The sequence below is a fragment of the Clytia hemisphaerica genome, unplaced genomic scaffold (assembly GCF_902728285.1).
Source record: "Clytia hemisphaerica strain Z4C2 unplaced genomic scaffold, Clytia hemisphaerica genome assembly, whole genome shotgun sequence".
In the NCBI taxonomy this organism is placed as follows: Eukaryota; Metazoa; Cnidaria; class Hydrozoa; order Leptothecata; family Clytiidae; genus Clytia; species Clytia hemisphaerica.
In genome coordinates, this window is record NW_027103855.1 from 1,744,168 (window position 1) to 1,765,752 (window position 21,585).

General features: G+C 34.3%; 2 protein-coding genes across 3 annotated transcripts in view; both read left to right on the plus strand.

Annotated features, from left to right (window-relative positions):
- Positions 1-21,585, plus strand: part of LOC136808251 (uncharacterized) — an 80,403-nt gene that overhangs the window by 30,522 nt on the left and 28,296 nt on the right. The gene's annotated exons all lie outside the window — the stretch shown is intronic.
- The window catches only part of LOC136808249 (coronin-7-like), a 31,994-nt gene continuing 23,287 nt past the window's right edge, over positions 12,879-21,585 (plus strand). The window contains exons 1-18 of the mRNA XM_067064788.1: positions 12,879-12,986; positions 13,145-13,244; positions 13,517-13,597; positions 14,451-14,521; positions 14,929-15,009; positions 15,281-15,322; positions 15,510-15,576; positions 15,823-15,902; positions 16,015-16,062; positions 16,253-16,339; positions 16,546-16,628; positions 16,773-16,827; positions 16,984-17,035; positions 17,260-17,405; positions 17,645-17,743; positions 17,995-18,274; positions 18,523-18,767; positions 19,652-19,760. Of these exons, the coding sequence (XP_066920889.1) occupies positions 12,924-12,986; positions 13,145-13,244; positions 13,517-13,597; positions 14,451-14,521; positions 14,929-15,009; positions 15,281-15,322; positions 15,510-15,576; positions 15,823-15,902; positions 16,015-16,062; positions 16,253-16,339; positions 16,546-16,628; positions 16,773-16,827; positions 16,984-17,035; positions 17,260-17,405; positions 17,645-17,743; positions 17,995-18,274; positions 18,523-18,767; positions 19,652-19,760 (1,789 nt within the window). The 5' untranslated portion in view covers positions 12,879-12,923. The remainder of the gene's footprint in view (positions 12,987-13,144; positions 13,245-13,516; positions 13,598-14,450; positions 14,522-14,928; positions 15,010-15,280; positions 15,323-15,509; positions 15,577-15,822; positions 15,903-16,014; positions 16,063-16,252; positions 16,340-16,545; positions 16,629-16,772; positions 16,828-16,983; positions 17,036-17,259; positions 17,406-17,644; positions 17,744-17,994; positions 18,275-18,522; positions 18,768-19,651; positions 19,761-21,585) is intronic.

Consider the following 21,585-nt stretch of genomic DNA (forward strand, 5'->3'; position numbering starts at 1 on the left):
TCTTGATCCAGTTCAACTCATTAATAGCATGAACACCAAAGACAACAAAGTAAAAGAAAGAGAATAGCAACAACCTAATTTTGCCGTCATGTTTGTTTTGATTTTTGAAAAAGCATAATGGCATCACTTTCGCTTTATAACAGATTCAAATAATAAAAATTTACTATAACGGAGGTAATTGCGAAGCGAATGTACATGAGCGAAGCAGTTTTGCTATCGTGTGTGCGTACCTTTAACTTTCCATTCTTTCAACCATCTATAAGGCAGGAGATGGGAAAAACGTTTCGAATCTCCGAGTTAGGCGATACCAAAATATAAAGGAGATAAAATAAAAAGGATATTCACCGAAATGGTAACTCAAATTACCTCCGTCACATCAAATTTGACGTATACGTCAGAATGATACGAAGAACGGGTCAACCCTCCGTGACCCATGATGTCAATATTTAGGAGATAACAAACGTGAAGAACATCGAGGGAAATGATAAATTAAATTACCTCCGTTATAGTAAATTTTTATTATTTGAATCTGTTATAAAGCGAAAGTGATGCCATTATGCTTTTTCAAAAATCAAAACAAACATGACGGCAAAATTAGGTTGTTGCTATTCTCTTTCTTTTACTTTGTTGTCTTTGGTGTTCATGCTATTAATGAGTTGAACTGGATCAAGATTTTTGTATGATTGTCACAAGAAATGGCTTATGTTGTAGTGTACTTATCATTCTTTCCTGAATCGAATGTTTTGTTTCCATTTTGATGGTTGGAATGAGAGATGCCAATTTCTTGCAAAAAAAGGACAATTTTGTAATTTTCACTGACTTAGGTTAGTTTTCACTCAACCTTAGATCAAAATCTTCTTCTTCTGCAATATTGACTTAACTGAATTAGAAAAAGGTGAACCAGGGGGAACCAAGGAGAACGGAGGTGAACTCATCTGGTAAACCGGCTGAATCGAGGTGAACCCAAAACCCGCCAGATTCTGCACCAACTTACAGTATATACTTTGAAATTTTCTTTGTGCATTTTGAACGTGGAAAACCTTTGTTGTCAACACACTTTTGACAAGCCTTTAAAACATGGAAAATTTTTTGTTGTCGGGATTGTGGTCATACGTCGCATGATGTTTTCGTTTTCCCGTGTTTTGATTTAGCAAAATTTAGAAAGTTTGACCACTTATCAATGTTTAGATTTTTCTTGCGCGGATTTCTGTTCAGAGCTAAAATATGGTTTGTGTGGGATCGATGGTGGGACAGCAGTGGTTTTTCCAAGCACTCAAATGCCTCCGTTAGACGGAGGCATTAAACTCAATTCAAATTGAGTTTCAGAAACTCAATTTGAAAGAAAATTTTCAGAAAAGAAGTAAAAGATCAAATTTCACCATAATAAAATACTTTCTCACTCTTTCTTCCCATTAAAAGGAATAAAATGAATAAAACTTGTAGTAAAAGTTATTCAGTTATCACAGCTGCAGTTGATTCAATTTTAATTGAGTTTTATATACTACCCTCCTTCTATATCTACGATAAAGAAGAATATTTTTAATTGAGTTATTATATACTACCCTCCATCTTTATCTACAATAAAGGAGAAGATTTTTAATTGAGTTATTTTCTAATCTGAAAGTTTCTTATCGTTTTTCATTTGTAGATATCTATATTTTTCATTAGTACGTTCAAGTAAAGTAGTGTTCTGGTTTAGAGGCACCACCAGGCACCACTTCCTTTTTTGGCATTTCTTTTATCCCCCATTTTGCTAAAATTAGCTCTAGATATATATCATTTGTTGTTTTATTTTTTATTTTTTTAAAAGATGAAATTAGTTCATCATCCTCCTCACTTAAGAGCTGGATAGTGAGACCTTTTGAGTTTCTTTTGAAAAACTTTTTGGAAGGTAAATAACTTAGTTCTATAATGCTAAAAGTGCAAAATACATAAAAAATACATCCACTTCTTCTTCTTTATTTTTGTAATTCTAGTAGAGTTTTTTTATCATTTGGGCAGTTCTGTACCATTTGTTACACCATTTTATACAGTTTTATTAAATTTGTTAAAAGAGTTGAGAGGACTTTTCAGTAATTCATTCATTTTGTTCGTCGCTAAATTCTAGAAATTCATTCACTTTTAACCGTTTTAAAGTTCCAGTTAAGGCCAAATTACGCTCAGCTTTAGGGGGCTTTGCCCCCTGAACCCCCACCAGGGCTAGCCCTGGACCCACTGGGGGGCTCAAGGCGCCCCCCAGACCCCCAGCCTCTATTATCCAGCCTTTGGCTGGATATCACGGCTTACGCCTTTGATGAAAACTCAATTTGCAAGTACAAACGGAGGCATTGCTTAGTGCTTGGAAAAACCCCTGGACAGCTGTGTCCCGTGACATACAATGATGAATGAATCTGTGGATGGTACAGTCACTTTCTGTCGGGGTTGTGGATGGCGATGTGTGATATGTTGTTCTTTGATACAGTAAGTTGGTCTAATGTCGACATCCGTCTTCTAATTTTGACACCCTTCTTTAGAGATAGGAACAATAGAAACTGAGGAAGGTCGGAATCGCTGATTGACTTTAATTAGCGCGTTGAGAGGAATAATCTTTAGTCTATTAGTGATTTCGACCTTTTTATTATTCCTATCTATAAAGAAGGATGTCGAAATTAGAAGACGGATGTCGACATTAGACCAACTTACGGTAGTTAGGGTTTGTCGTTCTTCATTTTGTTGCTTTTTAATAGTTATTTTTCTTTCTTAGATGGTCTGGAAACATTAGATTAAAAAGTCTCTTTTCTCATTTTTGTTTGCATTCTTTTTCAAATGTGGAAACTTCTGTCTTGAACTTGGTATTTGTGTTTTAAACGTGGAAAGCTTTTTTTGTCAATTTGGAAATTTTCTTCCACGTTTGACGTCTAATATGGAAAACTTATGTTGGCAACTTGAAGTTTTCTTCCACTTTGGGCATTCTTTTAGATTACAAAAATGTTTCCCATAAGATATTTTTCCTCCCTTGCAATCTGTTGGAAATTATGAATATGGAATTGCTTTGTCCTGTTTTGAAAGTTTTTTCTTTTTCTTTAACATTATTAGTTATATTACTGTATGATGATATGCAAAATGACTTTTTTTGAAATTATGAAATTTTCCTTGGTTCATTATATCCTCCTTTTTGTAAAGGTGAAGCGTGATGCTACAGATCAAATCTGTGTTTTGACTGGACTCACCAACCTTTATGATGATTATAAGGGTACAGTTTGTTTTTATTTTCTAAGTTCAAAATGCCCTGAGTGTGTTTAGTGTTTTCATCTTCTTATATTCTGTATATTGCTGTTTCTTTAAACTTTTTTGCTATTTATTCTAGAAAATGAAAAATAGAACGGTTGAAGCTTCATTTTTCTTAATGAGAGATAATCTACAGATGTCATTTTTACAGAGAGGGACTATAAAAAATTTGCAAATGATAGGATATTCGGAAAGACTGCAGCAAATGTAAAGGAAAACTGCACAAATGCTGCGTCGTTGAATATATACAGTGTTTGTATGTCATTAAATGTTTTGCTTGCAACTTGCGAATCGAGGAGGCTCTGGAACGCTTCGCAACTTTTATACATATACGGCTTGTTTAATTTATCATTTCCCTCGATGTTCTTCACGTTTGTTATCTCCTAAATATTGACATCATGGGTCACGGAGGGTTGACCCGTTCTTCGTATCATTCTGACGTATACGTCAAATTTGATGTGACGGAGGTAATTTGAGTTACCATTTCGGTGAATATCCTTTTTATTTTATCTCCTTTATATTTTGGTATCGCCTAACTCGGAGATTCGAAACGTTTTTCCCATCTCCTGCCTTATAGATGGTTGAAAGAATGGAAAGTTAAAGGTACGCACACACGATAGCAAAACTGCTTCGCTCATGTACATTCGCTTCGCAATAAGAAATTTATTCGAAAATATGTCTAAGTAAAAGTGACCACTTACTTAATGTTCCACAAACGATTTGATTTTCTTAAACCCAAAATAAAACACTATGGAGCTAATATTTGTATTTTTTTTCTCTGTATATTACCTCCGTAGTATTATTATTAATATTTCCATGGTTCCCTCTTAATATTTACGTGGTATGAACAAAGTACGGTCTCATTAAGCTACGTCTAAAGTTCACGTATCGAACCTTGGCTAGATCAAGAAACGTTACTCGATTAAAAGACGTTGTCCATTTGAAGCGCCGAATCAAAACACTTGGAACTCCCAAGACCACCAACTGACCAACCAACAAGAGAACACAGACTAAAGAAGAGAAAACAGACTAAAATGTTTCTTCCCAGAGTTTATTAGCTAGTCCATCCATGATTCTCCTTCTCATTTCAGGTAGTATACATTTGACTGCTGGTATACCAGGCGTAGTTAATCAATATAATCGATAATCTTGAGTAATCGATAAATGATCGATAAGTAATCGATGGATTAGATATCGATTAACCGATAGAATCGATAAGTAATCGATACTCAAGATTTTTTCAAAGCTCGATTATTTATCGATCAATTTTGTCATCGATTGTTTATCGATTATAGATTGATTATACTTCGATTAAATTAAGTATCGATTAAAAATCGATCAGCTATCGATCACAGCTTTTGATCGATTACATATCGATCAAAAATTGATTAATCATCGATCAAATAGTTAATCGATTCGTGATCGATTACTTGTCAGATTTTAGGGAGTGGTACTTTATTTTTAATTGGATTAACTTTCGGCTTCGCGAGATTAAATTTCTCGATTTCTCGAATTTTCGCCATTTTCGCGAAATTAAAAGCAACATTTTTCGCTGATCTCGATTGGGATGTACTTTTGAATTGAATCTAATCCCCTGGTAGCATCATAGGGCCTAGAAAAGCTACTACACTCATTTTTTTATAAGCATACGGTAAATTTCGGCTGAGGCATTCTCAAACCCTCTGAAAGGCTGAACAAAAAAAAGTTAAAGAAAAACAAAGTTACCATTTTTTTATTTAGAGAAGGGGCGTTATTGAATGGTTTGCCTTTTTGGAGGAGCATTATTAATTCATAAGCGGGCGTTTATTCAAAGAAATACGATCGGTATGAGATTTGGCGAATTCCAGAAATTTTCTTTACTTCATTAAATACCTTATCTTGGCCCTTTTTATGCCGGACCTTATTAGCGTTATTTTTGGGCTCGTTGGTGGAATAAGGGCCGGCGTAAAAAGGGTCGGTAAGTCACGATCGATATATAATCGATAACGATACGTCAGTATAGACTTAAACTCGCATATCAAGATTACGGGATTTCGAGTGCGGGCCGATTTTCAGAGGTTTCAGTTTCGATTTCAAGCAAACGTCTTAGCAACGAAGTGCTCGCCCATAGTTACGGTGGTTTGTGCAAAATTCCAAACATAGAAACAAATTTTAAACCACTTTATCGAAAAGGAAATAAAAAAACACAACTTTTGTATGTTTCATTTTTTTGCACTTTTATTTATAATTCAAGATATTCTGCTTTGTTTATTTCTACAGCAGCGACAGAAATACTCAGAAAGACTTGAGCGCTCAGCTGACACATGCTAGAAGGGGATGTGGATGAGTGATTTTTCGATTGGAATGTGTAATTATATACGCGTGCCGCATGCATGTAGTAATTAATAAAAACTAATTTAGCCAAAATCAAACTGTCGGCATAAACATAACGACAAATGTAACGTCAACAAGTTACTGATGCAGTAGGTATAGTGTGGATAGGCCTATCTTTTCACAATGTTTATGTTTTTTTTCTCCAGACATTTAGGTGTTGAATAATTACAAATCTGGTACAAATTTTTAACTCTTTTTTGTATGGTGGCCCAAAATGGCCTAATGTATCATAGGTCTCGGATAAAATTTGTGATAATGGTACAACATATTTAAGAATTTTAAGCCGTTTAGATGTATTTTAATACCCCTGTCTCGCAGCCGCGGTGGAACTTTTTACCACAGCGAAGACAAATATTTCTATGGAAATTATATTGTTTCAAGCGTAAAAAACGCACTTGGATTGGGATGAATTTCGAGTGGGGATGAGATAAAATTTGATTTCCCAGTGGGACTGAATTGAGGGTATTTTTTCCACTGGGAACGAAATTTTGGACGAATTTTCCAGTGGGGCTGAGGTCCAACCGGGTCTGTGGCACAGGAGTGTATAATATTTCGCCTTTTCTCTAACCTCTGAAGTTATTGGCATATCCTCTCTCTCATATACATAATTTACATCGAGTGTAAAAAAACTTCTCAAAGGTGGCTGAACAAAATTGCCCTGGACCGGTAAAGAGATTGAATCTAGCAATTCCTTTTACGCCGACCCTTATTACACCACAGCCTAATTTTGGGCGTATGCTAATTAGGGCCGTTAATAACGCCAAAATTTGTAAAAATGGCTATTTGTGCTCAAATTAGCCAATAATGACTGCAAAATTTACATTAGGGAACCTGTTGAAAATTCCAACGAAAATCACTGATTTTCAAATATATATTAAATATTTCACTGAAGGTTTAAATATGGGTTAAAACAATGGATAATTTTCGTCTTCGAATCATACCTAAAATCCTTTAAATTGAGAAATAATGATTCAAATTAACGCCGCTTTTAGGTTGAAATTGCAAACGGAATTTAGCAAAATGTTTTGTGGAATTTCGGTTGATTTTTAGACAATTTGACGGAAATTGGTAAAAAAGATGGCGGAATTGCGAAAAAGGGTACCCCTGAAACCCCTCCACCCACTACATAAGGCTCTGATGACCGAAATGTTAAGCTAAATAACATTTTAAGGATTTGTGGACGGTAAAAAACATCCAATTTCATTGGAAAGTGGACAAAAATGCGAAAAGGCTATATCCCTGACAAGAAAAAATCATTTCCGAACAAATGATTTAAATATCAAGTCAACCTTCAAGATCCGTAATTCGTAACCTTCAGCGTCTGCTTTCTTTCTCGTGTTTAAAAATGATACGGTGAAAAACCAAAGAATTATCAATCAGATAAAAAAGAAAGAACATACCCCTAATACTATAGCATGGGTTACTCTCGTGTGCCCGATTACCTTAAGTGGATAAATTTTGGCAGGGATTAAATTTAGCGAATTTGGTGAATATTGTCAAAAATCGTCAAATTTAATCTATGCCAAAGATTAATCCACTTAAGGTAATAGCTGGTGGTATGTGATAAAAAATCCCAAAACTTACCTAGTAGGAATTAGATTTCACCTGTGTGTAAATTTGTTAAAATCAGCGCTGGACGCGTAGCCTACTAGTATAAGAATTATGAAATTGTCAATATATTTTCTTTTTCAGTTAGAAAAATACTAAAATATCTCACACGGGACCACGGGACGCAACGATGTAAACAATTGAAAGAATACTCAAAGCGAAGAAAAAACACGAACAACCTCGCGCCATCCAGGAATATTATGCTAATGGCAGCTTAAAAATAAGAAAGTAAGTGATTATAGATTCTCTGTGCTATAATTTCATTACTTTTACTCCAGGACTGGTAGCTTTTATGTGGCACTGAGGCAGGGGTATATTTAGAATAGAGCCTTTTTAGACTAATTACCCAGGGTACTCATTTTTAACGGACGGGGCAGGCCCAGTGAGAACCCTATCCTAGGGACCGCGAAAGACGGGGGTAAAATGGTTGGAATCGACCAAAATGTTGTTTTTAGGTTTTAGACCACCTATAACCATGGGATAAGTTTTAGAAGCATTCTTATCATTAAATAAATGTCCTGTAAAAGTTTGGTGGCCATAACTTTATTTTTTATGAAAATATGAGCAATTTTGTAAAATTTTGAATGGCAGACGACCTACCAACAGAAAATTGGATTTAGACAGGTGAGCGCGTCCTCAAACCCCCATGATGTTATACATTTTTGGAACTGGAAGAGATCAGCGCTGTTTGTTTTTTTTGTCTCATTGACCCAATCAAATCCTACAAAGAATTATTCAGTTTTTTCTGGGAAAAAGCCACTTTTGAGGGCTTTAGCTGTCCCCCCGGCATTAAGACAAAGATAATATGAAATTTCAACCTTTTTTACATATTGTTTGTTAATAAAAATTAACATTTTCAACCGCGCTCTGCTGTCTTTTTTGGCTCAAAGTTTATTGGTATTCGAGAAATTCTACAGAATTGTCGAGCGCGTGTTTGTTTACAATTCGAAAGTTCAAAGTCCACGGAGAGTGACAATCTGCCAGCTCTCCGGCATACAGGATATTTTCGATTCATTCGTACGGCAAACGAAAAATTTGAAAAAAAAAATTGATAAAAAATTAAAACTTTGTCTTGAGAACCTTCGTGCCAAGTTTCAATGCTATAGCATTAATAGAAGTAAAGTTATTGCAAAAAATGTATTTTTTGACATAACCCCCGGATTTTCACTTTTAAACCTATTTAACCATGATTTTTACAAAAATCCTCGAAAATCGTTCCAAAAAAAGGGTCATTTTCAGGAGATAGAAAATTTCATATCTCGAGAACGGCTTGGCCGATTTTGATGAATGACCCCTCATTTTTTTCTTTTTTGATGCTCTTTCCAATGAGCATGGTTTCAATGCGCTAAAAACAATTTGAAAAAATCATTGCGGTCCCTACCTATCCATTTGAAAAAAAATCGTCATCCTCTATGGAAACTTCACTTATATGTATAAGATGAGTAATGAATCTAGTAATTCAGACTGGATCTCTGTACTATTATCGTAAAATCTAAATCCACTAAAAACAGACCTTTGTTCCATTTGTTTTTATGTTCTTTTATGTCCTTTTCCTAGCGGGCTAATAAACGACTCGGACTTTTTGAGACAGGGAGACAGTTCCCCTCGCACAAATGAAACATGTATAACAACGCTTCCATTTTTTTCTTCAGAATATTGCTTGACTTAAAGACGAAGGGCCCAATGAACCGTCCGTGACAGACAAATATCATCATCAAGCTGTGAAGTAAAAATTTATGCTAGTGTTACCTAATTGTAATTTATCGAAAGTGTACGTAAGGTAAAAGAGCTAAAAGAATAAAAGTTTATCTGGCTAAAAAATATAAAAGCCATGGATCATTTTACAATTAGAAATATCTTTGCCTTCTTTTCGTTTTTCTTCTAGCGCCGGACCAGATTTCTAGATAGAGATAATTACAATATATAGAGTCCCTCTAAAAGCACCCCGTGCTCATCACAGTACAGCCTTACTGGAAAATTTAACCAAATTTCATTTCATGGAAAATTAACTTTGATTTAATCTTCATTTGAAATTCAATAGATTTATATCCCCCATTGGGATTTCGATAAAAATTTGTCCCGAGTCCCCACTTCCACCGGGACCTGTGAGACAGGGTGCTCAAGAGTACATATAGCGTAGAAAAAAACTATGACGTATAGCGAATAGGCCACAGGGTGAGGTATAACATTGAATGGGGATTAAACATATTTCTCGTTTTGATGGCAGTATAACTTTGACAGTCTCAAAGTATAGTGGAATTTCGTCCGGATCTCGCATTCATGTAATTTCCTCTTCATCACGAAACTAATTGAATTCACCCCCGGTGAAGAAGACGTGCTCATGTCCAATCAATCTGAAACGAATGCATTAAAGGAAAAAAAAAATAGAAAAAGATTGTGGTATCCCAAAATCCCAAAGTCGGCTAAATTTTAGGCCAAAATTTATTCTCGCTAAAATTAATCAACATCTTTGAAATCAACTCATCTGAACCCGGCTTTATTTCCTCACAATATATCGCAACTAAGAAGTAACGCTTTTACACCGTATATCTTAGTTTAAACTTTACAATCGAACGTTACATGAACATTGTGGACGTTTATGTTTATGTCAGCTGAGGTGCTGCAGGGGTGATACAACGGGGTGGTGCCTGTCCTTAAAAAACGCCTTTTTGCTACTTATTCATTTAAGATTGCACTCAAATACATTTAGTCGATTTAGTATTCTCAAAGGTATTTCAATATGACACTTTTTACGAGGAAGATGATAAAAATGCTTTTTTGACAAAGTCGTTAAACGCACTTAATATTACAGATTATGGTTTTTAATAAAGACAAACTACGGTATTAAGCATCTATCTACATCTTGATTGATGTGTCGATGTGTCGACAAGGACGACTTCTCAATAACCGGCGAACATTTGTCGTTCACAGAGATTACGTCATACACTCGATGGTCTCTTGAGACGAAACATTGATTGACTTCAATCATCTCATTTTCCGTAGCGTTTTCAATCAACGCGTGAAGCGATTTTGTTGTTCGTTCGAGGTTGGTATAGCTTTGTCTCTAATCCCGATATATGAGTTTAAGCTTAGACTGTACGTGATCGAAGATAAGTAAATAATTGATAAGTAATCAATGCATGAACGATAAGTAATCGATGATTGTTAACAATCGATACATGATTGATAAGTAATCGATAGGTTGTATGTAGTCGATATGTGATCGATAAGTAATCGATAGCTTGGAAATAATCGATCGCTGATCGATACTCAAGATTTTTTGAAGGTCTGATTACCTATCGATTCTATCGGTTAATCGATATCTAATCCATCGATTACTTATCGATTATTTATCGATTACTCAAGATTATCGATTATATCGATTAACTACGCCTGGGGTATATCATGCATAATTTTGAGACAGTCCAGGCACATCATCCTGGCAAATGACCGTGGTGAGCATTTGCATGGGGTATTCGTCACCCAGTGTAAATGAGATAGGATACTCAGGCTAAAAGCGTGAAAATGAATAAAAATGAACTTCAAACTGAAAAAGAGAAAAAAGGAAGAAAACTGGGAACTTTATTTTTTCGTTAAAAGTTTCTTAAATCTTCGAAGACAAAATTGACTCATGGAAAAAAAATTTCATCTATATGCAGTTCTTTGAAATGAAGCAAAATATTTCCAACCCGGTTCAATTAAACTGGGTATTCGGCGCTATTACGTCACTTTCGTTTTCGACCCCGTTCCGTTCATTTGTACCAATGGTCGCAAGTGAAAAATACCCTTTTCATTTGCCAGGATGTGCCTGAGTGTGAGATTCAAGTTACTTTTTTTATTTATGGCTAGCGCTACAGTTGCTACCATTGGCTACCGTGACGACGACCCTGCTGGTGCACCCGACAGTCGGGTGCTGTCGGGTGTTTTGTCGGGTGCTGAAATTTCTAAATTTGCGAAAATACCCGACAAATAGTGCACCCGACAGTCGGGTGCTTAAATTCCTAACTTAGTAAAAACACCCGACGATCAACACCCGACATCGCCTAATGGGCATTTTGCGGGTTTACGCCCTATGAAATGTGGTCTGTTGTCTTCGTCGTTTTGTCGTTTCGTCGTTTTACCGTCGTTCCATCACCCCATGAATAAAAAGAAACGGAAAAGGTTAATCTTTGAACTACTCTACCATTTTTGTTTTGACTTAGCCCTCATTCATTTAAGGGCTATGTATGTTAGCCTCCACTGATGCAAGTTACCCAATCTCACGGTAGCTAGCTAGTCAGCGAATGCAAAGAAAGGTTTACTGTCTGGTCTGAATTTACAAAAGCTTCCAGTGAGGAGTTTTTTTTAAACATCTGTTTCCCAGGTTTAGTTTTTCTGGAATATTCAATCGGAGTTGGCCAAAGCAAAAGTTCAACAAATCTTATTCCTAGCGAAGTGAAGGTCTGTTTCTCCCCAAAAACCATAGTATAGTATAGTTTTTCTCAAAAACAGTCTTTTCTAGAAAATTTGATCTGTCTCTAACAATTTCAAGAGTTAAAATTTTGATCCGTCCTCTGAAGATTTTAAGAAATTGGATATTTGTTTCCCTCTCCTAGAATTATCTTTATCTTTTTTCCTGCACTTGTTTTTGTGATATTGACAAATTGATGATATCTGCTTCCCCCCTAGTTTAGTAATTTATCTTTTTGGAAACAGGTCCTGTTTCCCAATTTATTATGTTATATGTCTCTTAAAAATACAGATCTGTATCCCATTGATGATGACTTGATCAGTCTGAAACAGATGGTTGTTAGGAAATTGTACTTCCTAAAAATTCTAGGACCCTTCCGGCGCTCCGGAAACGTCCGGAACACCGTTCTCCGGAACACCGGAAGATTTCAGAGCACTTCCATTGTTCCGGAGCACGATTTTCAGCAATTGTGAATTGGTCTGCTCCGGAACGTTCTGCTGCATTTTTGGAGCAAGATATCCGCGATATATAACAAACCTTATAACAGTGTGCAAGAATTCTGCCGTTTTACAATATCAATGTAATAATATTTGACACACAAGGTAATTCCCTCAAAATTTATTAACCCCTCCCAAATCGCAAAATCCAACAAAAGAAAGTGGAAATACTGAAATCATAACTCTCACCCAAGCTTTAAAATTCTTAAAAACATTAAAATACCCACCAAAAATCTGTTTAAGATCACTGTGGAATAGCTCTTATGATTGTTTTGACTTAAATTTTAGATTGAAGAATGAATATTACTAGTCATTTACTGACCCTTAAAAGACCGTCCAAAGACCGGTATTTAAAATCACTTGGGGAGTCACATTTTTAAAAATGTACGTCTTTTTGTTGCCGAATTTTGGACCCTTCAACTAAAATGATAAGCACCTCCTAAATGAATACCAAGAATAAATTTTTGCACTTTAGGGAGTTTTATGTTTTCTAATTCAGATGTCCTTTTTAAGAGCCAACTAAGTTAAAAACAAGCTTAGAATTGGACCTAAATAAGGTTTTTGAAATTAAAATCAGTCCTAGAACTCACCATTTCAAAAAATTTTGGAACAATTAAAACACATTAGGCTAATAGCTTTTATATTAAAATTTTTAATACCTTTGAAATGCATTACACAGTACATTTTTTTCAGAATTCAGAAAATTGAAAAAATTATTCAAAAATAGAATGGCATACAGATTTAAAGTCTCCAAATACAAGAATGCTAATGCCCAAATGCCAAAGAAAGAGGTCAGTATCATTTTTTACTTTTCTTTTTGTTTGAGCATTTATTGATACTAAACAAATGAAATTGTTATCTATATCCTTACACATAGACTATTTTCTTGATTTCTATTCTGTGCTTGTTTTAATACACTGTTTTATTTTGTTTTTGTTTTTCAATTTAGCAATGCATTTCAGAAATTCCAATTGGGCGAATCATGTCTTCTTGTGGCAACTTTGTGACATGTAGTGCAAAGCATATCGCTTTCAATATTGAGTCAGGGGGTATTTTAAAATTTTGTAAAAATTGTAAATTTTCAAACTTGCAATGCCAGAAGTTCTCAAGTGGATTTGACTGTTAAAAATCTAAAGTATTAAATGACACAGCTCCTTCTCAATAGCAGCCTTTCTGATTCAAGATTTATTTTTAGTACTCAAGCAATGTGATTAGAATTAATCTTTCCTTCTGCAATAATTACAATACTATTTGAAATCAGTCAGTGTAATTAATTCGACAAAAGCAAAAACACTAAAAAAAGTTCTTTATTGTTTTACAGGCGGTGGATGTGCTGGTGTGCTTCCATTGAATTATGCGGGTCGCAGAAACACTAAAGTTCCTACTATATTTGCACATGGAGGTACACTATTATTAATGATTGTGGAAATGATATGGAATAAGACTAAACTTTGAGCTCTCTCAAGTTTCCTCTGTGGTATTTATCTTGCAAGTTTTCATTATGTACTTCTCCGTGAAATTGAATCCTCCCAGTTGAAATAATTGTTGCAATCGGTGGCCTATTTTATGAAAAGCTGTTGCCTTGAATGGAAGAAATTGCCTGAATTTTTCATCAACTTTTTGTTGATTTTACCCACTTTTCACCTGCTAACCCTAAATACCTAAATACTGAAAAAACTACCAAAATATTGAAAAAAATATATATATAATAAAGTATCGATAAAATAAAGGCCTTCCTTGATCTGTTGTCATACCTTGATCTCCTCCCTCCAGGCTTTCATAAAGACTTTCAAATCTTGTGATACTCTCTGTGATTTGATATTGGAGGCAGTAGAAAAGAGATTTTTCAAAAATTGTTTTAGAATCTTTTGATCAAAATAAAGTAAAAATTAAAGTAATTCACAACATTTTAGGTTTAGCTTTCCACTGAACTATTCTGGAGCAATCTCTTTTACTGTCTACAATATCAAATCAAAGAGAGTAACTTATTTTTTGGCACATCTGGTATCTTCATCAAAAAAACTACATATTTTAGCTTTACTATGTTGGCCATAGATAATAAACAAGAAAATAAAAAGTATCAAATTTATACAATAGATGATCTAAGGGACGGCCTGGAAGTCTATAAATATGCTTTGCTTTGCAAGAAATAACTTTAAGAAGTAGGCTATGCCAACCCTTTTAAATGAATAAATTATGAAATACTCATGTTTCACTAGGTATATTACAGTTTCTCAATTGCTTTGTTTTTATAGAATTCCTGAACGATATGTGTTTTAGTCCTTATGATGATGACCTTTTGGTGACTTGCTCATATGATGGGAATGTTAGTAAAATGTTATTATCATAAAGATTTACTGTATGTTGTACTATGATCATAAAACTATTCTTCAATTAGCTCCTTTTGAATTGTAGGATGTATTTAAAAGCATACAAAATACCATACAAAAGTGGGCAATGTTGACAAAATTTCAAAAATAATCTACCAATGCAAGATAAAAAAACCGTTAGTAATGGCTGTACTGGGTATGTTGCCTGAGGGTCAGCTCGTAACTGGCACAAGGATTCATTTTTAGTACCACTTTGAAACAATCACACATAATTGTATCCATCATTGATTTTTTTTAGCCTCAGTTGATTTATTTAAGCTTAATTGTGAGAAAGATATTAAAATTATTGACATTAGAAAAGAAAGTATTTCTTATTATGAAATTATCCTTGTTTTACTTGCAGGTCAAACTATGGGATATACCAGATGATTTGGAAGATATTCATGACCAACCTTTATCCGTGATTACTCCTGATGAAACTACCGTAAGAAATAGCCTTTGTTTTGTCAGTACACTAACATGTTAACTTTTATAAGGCGTTCAAAATATAGCCGGGAGATAAAAATGTCCTTGGTGAAGAAGAACTGGAGAAAAGAAGAAGAATTAACATAGACTAAAATTATCTTGGATAGAAAATCTTTGAAAGGTTAAAAGGTTAATTAGCAAAGGGGTTGTATCGGATACCTGTGTACTTACCCAATAGTTTTTGATTATTTTTTACCCAACCAAATCTAATGGTTTATTTTTAATTTCAGAAAAAATTGGAGATGATCAATTTTCATCCTCTTGCAGATGAGGTTAGTTGTATTCAATTTCATTTTCAAATTTCATTTAGTATTTTAAGTACTTCCTTATTTAACTACAACTGTGTGCTTACAAAAAATTACATCTACATACACATAACTGAAGTAATCGATATGATATATAACAACAGTATGTGGTAATAATTTTTGATTTTCTAATTGCACCTTTCTTTTTGTCTAGGTTTTGGCATGTTCAGCCTTTGATGCAATACATTTTCTTGATTTAAACAGTGGAGAAACTCAAACCTGTAAGCCTTGATATTTCCTTTTCTCTTAGTGTTAAAAACTTTTTATGCCCTAAATAAAAGGAAAATGAAATTGTTGTTGATTATTTTGGCTTTTCTATTTTCTATAGCAATCAAAAGCAACCTCATCTACAGTAAGGCATACCTTTTGGATGATCTTTCCAAAAAAGCACATCTTTTGAAATTGTAAAAAGCTGAAAAACATCACATCAGAATTGCTTTTCAAAATGTTTGAATTTTAACCTACAGGTGTTGAAAATGGAACACAGTCACTCTTTCAAAGTATGAGTTGGAGGTGGGATGGAAAAGTTATGGTTGCAAGCTCAAAGGTAAAATACGTTTGAATAGAATACTTTAAAGGAGAAGTTTCTTGTCTTTTTATTTACAATAGAATAGTATTTCTTTGATTTCGCTATCAAACATTATTTTATACATTTTTAGGATTGCATAAATCGAATTATAGATCCCAGAGCTGGTAATGTCACAAGTGTGAGTTTATTATTGTATTATGTACCTTTTTACAAGTAACAAATTTATGATACAACAATAAAGAAATTAAACAAATTTTACCAAAATGCATTTGTCTCTTTATTGTCAAACATACTGCTGATTAAACTGTAAAAACTCGTTGGAAACAGTTGAATGGAACTATTTAATTAAAATGAACCTTGTGTTTTAGTCATTTCCTGGTACACAAGGAAACAAAGACTCAAGATTGGTTTGGCTTGGCAATACTGACTACATACTCGGTAGTGGATTTGATAAGGTGTGTTGTATTTATTGATTTGTTAACTTTAAGCCAGAGTCTAAACATACCTGTCAATTCTACTATCATGTAAGTTGACTTAACTGAGTTTAAGTTTACTTCAGCAATTTTGATATCAACTTTCATAACACGAAACAGTTTATGTTGTAAGTGTTTGTGTCAAGGGGTGACTTTTTTATCATCATTTTATGGTTTCTTCATTTTAGATGCGAAATCGAATGGTTGTTATATATGATATTAGAAATCCATCTTCATTCGTTGACGACCATGAAGCAACCAGTGGGTCTGGGTAAGCATCTACCCGTTTCATTAATGATAGCCTTTGCTCGTTAACCAAATGATACCAAAATTTCTGGTACCAAACAATAAGTCATCAAATGGGAACAAAACTATAATTTAAACTAAAATGTTTGTTTCTGTTTTTGTTTTACAGTGTGTTGATGCCCTTTCATGATATTGATACGAACATGGTATTCTTAGCTGGAAAGGTAAAGCTTTTATTATATTTTCCCTGTATCAGTATTTTCTGTGCTTTCGAGCTATAAGGTATTTGCTTCCTGACTCAAGGCTAATACAATTATTATGATGTTGTCTTATGTATGATTTTAAGTTAATCTCGATAATACCTTCCCATCATTTTTCAGGGTGACCAAAACATACAATTGTACGAATTTGACAATGCAAAGTTACAATTTTGTAAGTTTGCATGATTAGATTATTTTTTTCCAATATTTAAAATGTTCTTAAAATCGCATAAATTAATAAATTACCTTTGAGAAAAGATACAAATAAAAAGTTACCTCGTGGGAAAGAAAATTTAACTTAATAATGTAAATTCAAAAATGAAGGTTCAAAATTAAGAATGGACCTGGTTTCAGTATTTAACTTTTATTTACTATTATTTTTAATTGTTTTTTAAGTCTCAACTGCATCTCTTCAACAACAAACATTTGGAATGGGTTTGGCACCAAAGAGGAGTCTCAATGTTATGCAAGGAGAAGTCAATAAAGTTTACCAACTTTCTAAGAACACAATAACACCAATCCCTTATATTGTACCCAGAAAGGTTAGTATATGGTGAAGATCAGAGATCTGACCTCTCAAGGAAAAGAAGCGTTGAAAGTACTAAAAAAATAAAAATGAAACATAAAAAGAGACCAATGTTTTTATGATATTTTTTTTATTTATACAGAACTTTTTAGGTCTCTATAGGTTTTATTTTGGCACATTTTAAGTTAGTTTAGTAAATTTTGAACCATTCTTATACATTTTTTGAAAAAAAATGGATTTATTTTTATTTTCAAGTCATATCGAGATTTCCACGCAGACCTGTTTCCAGATACTGTTTATTCTGGTCGAGCATCGATGGATGCAGTAGAATGGTTCGGCGGACAGAGCAAAGAGGTAAACATTTTCAGCATGAAAATAATGTAATCTGTGTTTTACCTTCTCTAATAATCAAGAATCAATATTTCTAATTAGACTTGATAAATGATAAGCAAGGTCTACAAGTAGTTTTCAGAAGATCTATCTACTTTAGAACTTCATTATTCTAATTAATCTAATCATATTGATCATTACTGCTTTTCGTGTACACTCGTTGCCGATTCAAGAAAATACCCATCCTAACAAATTTTGCTTGTGTTTTTTTTCAGGGAATTACAATGAGTTTGAACCCACAAAGTTCGTCAAAAAAAGTAATATCAAGTGGATTGAAGACCAGAAAATTGTCAGTCAGAACAGACGGCCAGGTCAAAAGCACAACACAAGCACCACAAGTAGAAGCATCACCAAAGCCATCACCAGCAAAGATTGAAGAAACTGAAACAAAAGAGATTGCTCAACAACCTAGCGAAGCACCATCAGAAACGACAAAAGATGCACCTAAGAAGAAGTTCAAAGGGTTGAAAGGTTTAAAGAAAGCAAAGGCAAAAGGTAAATAATTATGTTTCTCAATCAATTCTTCATATAATATATCTTCACTTTTATCAGAATCAAATTTAATTTATACATTCTCAATCTATCAAATTATAAATTGATTTAAGTATAACGTTTAGGAAGAATTTAGTTTGTTGAATTTTACTGGAATTTGCTTTCTTTTTATCCCGTTTTTAGGGCCACATGTCTTCTAAATTAGTTTGTATAAGGCATGTTTTTAAACAATCCCTTGATTTTGCTCATAGAAAAGACTGTTGAAGAAAAAACAGAGGTCATTGAGAAGCCAGAACCTAGTACCGGTGGCTTCAAAGCAGCTTATCAATCAAAATATAAACATCTTCTCGGCAAACTGATGCATAAAGACAACAATATCGAGAACATTACAAAATTAGCAGAGAATTTACCTTCTGAAAGTGATGCTTTTCAAGGGAGCAATGATTATTTGGTTTATCCTATAAGTGGTGTTGGTGGAAGGTTAAATGTTGTACAGGTATTGCTGAAAATGATATAGATTTCTTTAAATCATCCTCGAAATACACCCATCAATAGTTTTTATTTCTACAGCAGAGACGGTTAGTGAGCCCCCCCCTCACTTTTCAAGTCTCGCAATCACGCAAAAAAAATTCCAAATCACATTATTACACGAGTTAAATTTTCTTTCTATCACGATGGCGTTGATCACGTTGGTTCCTCCGATCCCGCACTTTAAAATCTTAAATCACGAAATCACGAACTTGAAAAAACACCAATCACGCCATCACAAAAACCGCTGGGGTGGGGGGCTCGTTAGTTGTTCAATTAGATAGATCCTAGAAACCACTCTTTATAACGTCCTTAATTTTTTCGGGTCAGAATTTTAAATCTTTCCAAATTGTTTAATTAATCATCCACCCTTACACATTATTAATTACAGGTCATCCTTATAAAGCTGACTGGCAACATAACTAGCGAGAAGAAGGGCCGGATTCCTTTCTTTGTTTATTGTATCACCTTAAAGGAAGAAATTTGGCGGGAATTTAATTTGAGGGATGGCCGAAAAAGTTTTTTGTGAGGGAATTTAATTTGGCGGGTGGCTGCAAAAGTTTAAATTTGGCGGTTAAAGGATATTTCTGGCCAAATATCGTTATTGAATGACCAAAAACCGTTTTTAAGGCCTGAAATAGCACGAATTTGGGGAATGCGTGAAATAAATTAAATTTGGCGGATGGCGCAAAAAATAAATTTTGGCGGGAACTTAATTTGGCGGATTTTAGCTAAACCAGCCAAATCCGCCAATTTTTCTTTCTGCCAAAATTACTTCCTTTAAAGGTATTTGCTATACATTTTCGAGTTAAGAAAGAAATATTTTATAAGATCTATATTCTTGTTTCGTAGCTTTCGAAACCTGGTCGTCTACCTGAGTCCGATTATCCGGTTATTCAAAACGGATGTGGTATTGCTGATTTTGCTATGGATCCTTTCGATAACCAAAATATCGCTGTCGGTGGGTAAAAAAAACATTCAAGGGAAGATTATAAAATCTCAATTTGAGATAATAGTTTTGGATAGCTAGTTCAAATATAGAGCTTTCTTCTGCCATTGATTTTCAAGTCTCGTTAGAATATTTTGCATAAAATGCATTAATGTTTTAAAAAGTGATCCGGGCCATTGCCTAATTTACTTTGACATCAGCAGTTACGCAGCAGCAGTTTTCCATATCTGGTCGATTCCTTGGTCTCTTCATTTGATAGAAAAATCCCGCCGAAACTTTCCTTTAGACAGGTACGAGCCGGGAAGTATCTTATCCATTTGGTGGACTAACTTTCTTGGGGTTTTTCTTGTTTCTTATGGTAGTAAGAATATTGTAAGCTTCTGGGCCACCTGGATTTGTCACCTGGGTATCCATAATGGCGGATTTTTGGTCATGTGATCCCCGTAGGCAAAACTGAAAAATTTCTCAAGCCAAATATAAGCTTATTATATATCAATCGATCGGAAATTTGATACTGATTAATTTTGAGATAGAAAGTTGGGTCTTAAAACTTTTCTATCCCGGGATATAAATCACTTTCGTTTTCTCAGTTTTGGCTGCTGTTGTAGGCGGGTTTTCATGAAGTGAGGTAATTCTTTTAGTCATATCACAAGAAATATGCTTTTAGACATATCAAAACTTTATGTGCTCCTAGAAAAGGCATTAAAAATTCATTGTGCAGATTTTCAATTAGTTTGCAGTAAGAATGTGTATTTTACAGACCAGAGTACGATTTCCTTACCGGCAAAGAAAGAACTTTTTCTCTCAAAATTGGCTTTTTTGTCTGAAATGAATGAGTGAAATGTTTCTCAATAGGGTTTAGAGCCACTCACTTCTTCGTATTCTCACTCATAGGGGTACTTAGCATCAAAATGAGGGCTAAGTGTGTCCTTTAGATTGACTGATGCAAAGAATTATGAATAATGTAAATTGTTGCAGTGTATATTTTACAGACCAGATTACAGAAATACCCGAACTTGAGAATTTACTGAGTTTAATCCGTCAAAATGCGGCAATTCCTTTATCTTTATCATTCATGCATGTAACGAGATTTAGAGGGCTTAGAATCTGTGTTGTCTGTAGGGTCACAAAACGTTAAAATAATATGGCTTCGAGAGGCAATAAGCCTAGGCCATAGATGCGAAATCATCGGCATTTGTCAAAACTCCGACTAATATTTCCAAATTTTGACTCAAAAGTATGTAATCATTTTAAAGAGTATAGAATTCAAATTATGATATTCGTTGGCATACTTTTTTTCAAGTCAATATAAAAACTAATTGGACAAAAGTGATTCAAAGTATACACGCAGTTGAAATTCTCCATTTCAGCGTATAAAAAAATTTGAGAATAATTATTTTGTGACTTAAATGTAATTTTCAAGCTATCAAACTATCTATCAATCATTTTACCTAAGTAATTCAATGAAATAGCATTGTGACGGAATATTGTCGGATTTTTTATACCAATTTTAAAATATAGGCGGCAACGAAGCTCGCTTCAAAGACATAATGGAAAATAGACGTCCAGTTATGATTTATCCCATGAGAAGGCGCAGTAGTGTACCAATTATTGGCTATCGTCTAGGAGATCAGGACTAACTCCAACTCGGTGCTGTGTTTCACTTAATGAAAAGTAAATGTTACTTTGCTAGGACCAACCCATACCATGTGAGAGTCTTTGGGTGGACAGAAACTTTACAGGCCGTTCAGCGACTGTGCGACAAACCTGTGCTAGGGTCTAGCAAGCTTGCAAGAAATAAAAACTTTAGGGCTTTTTTAGAAAAATAATTTAAAGT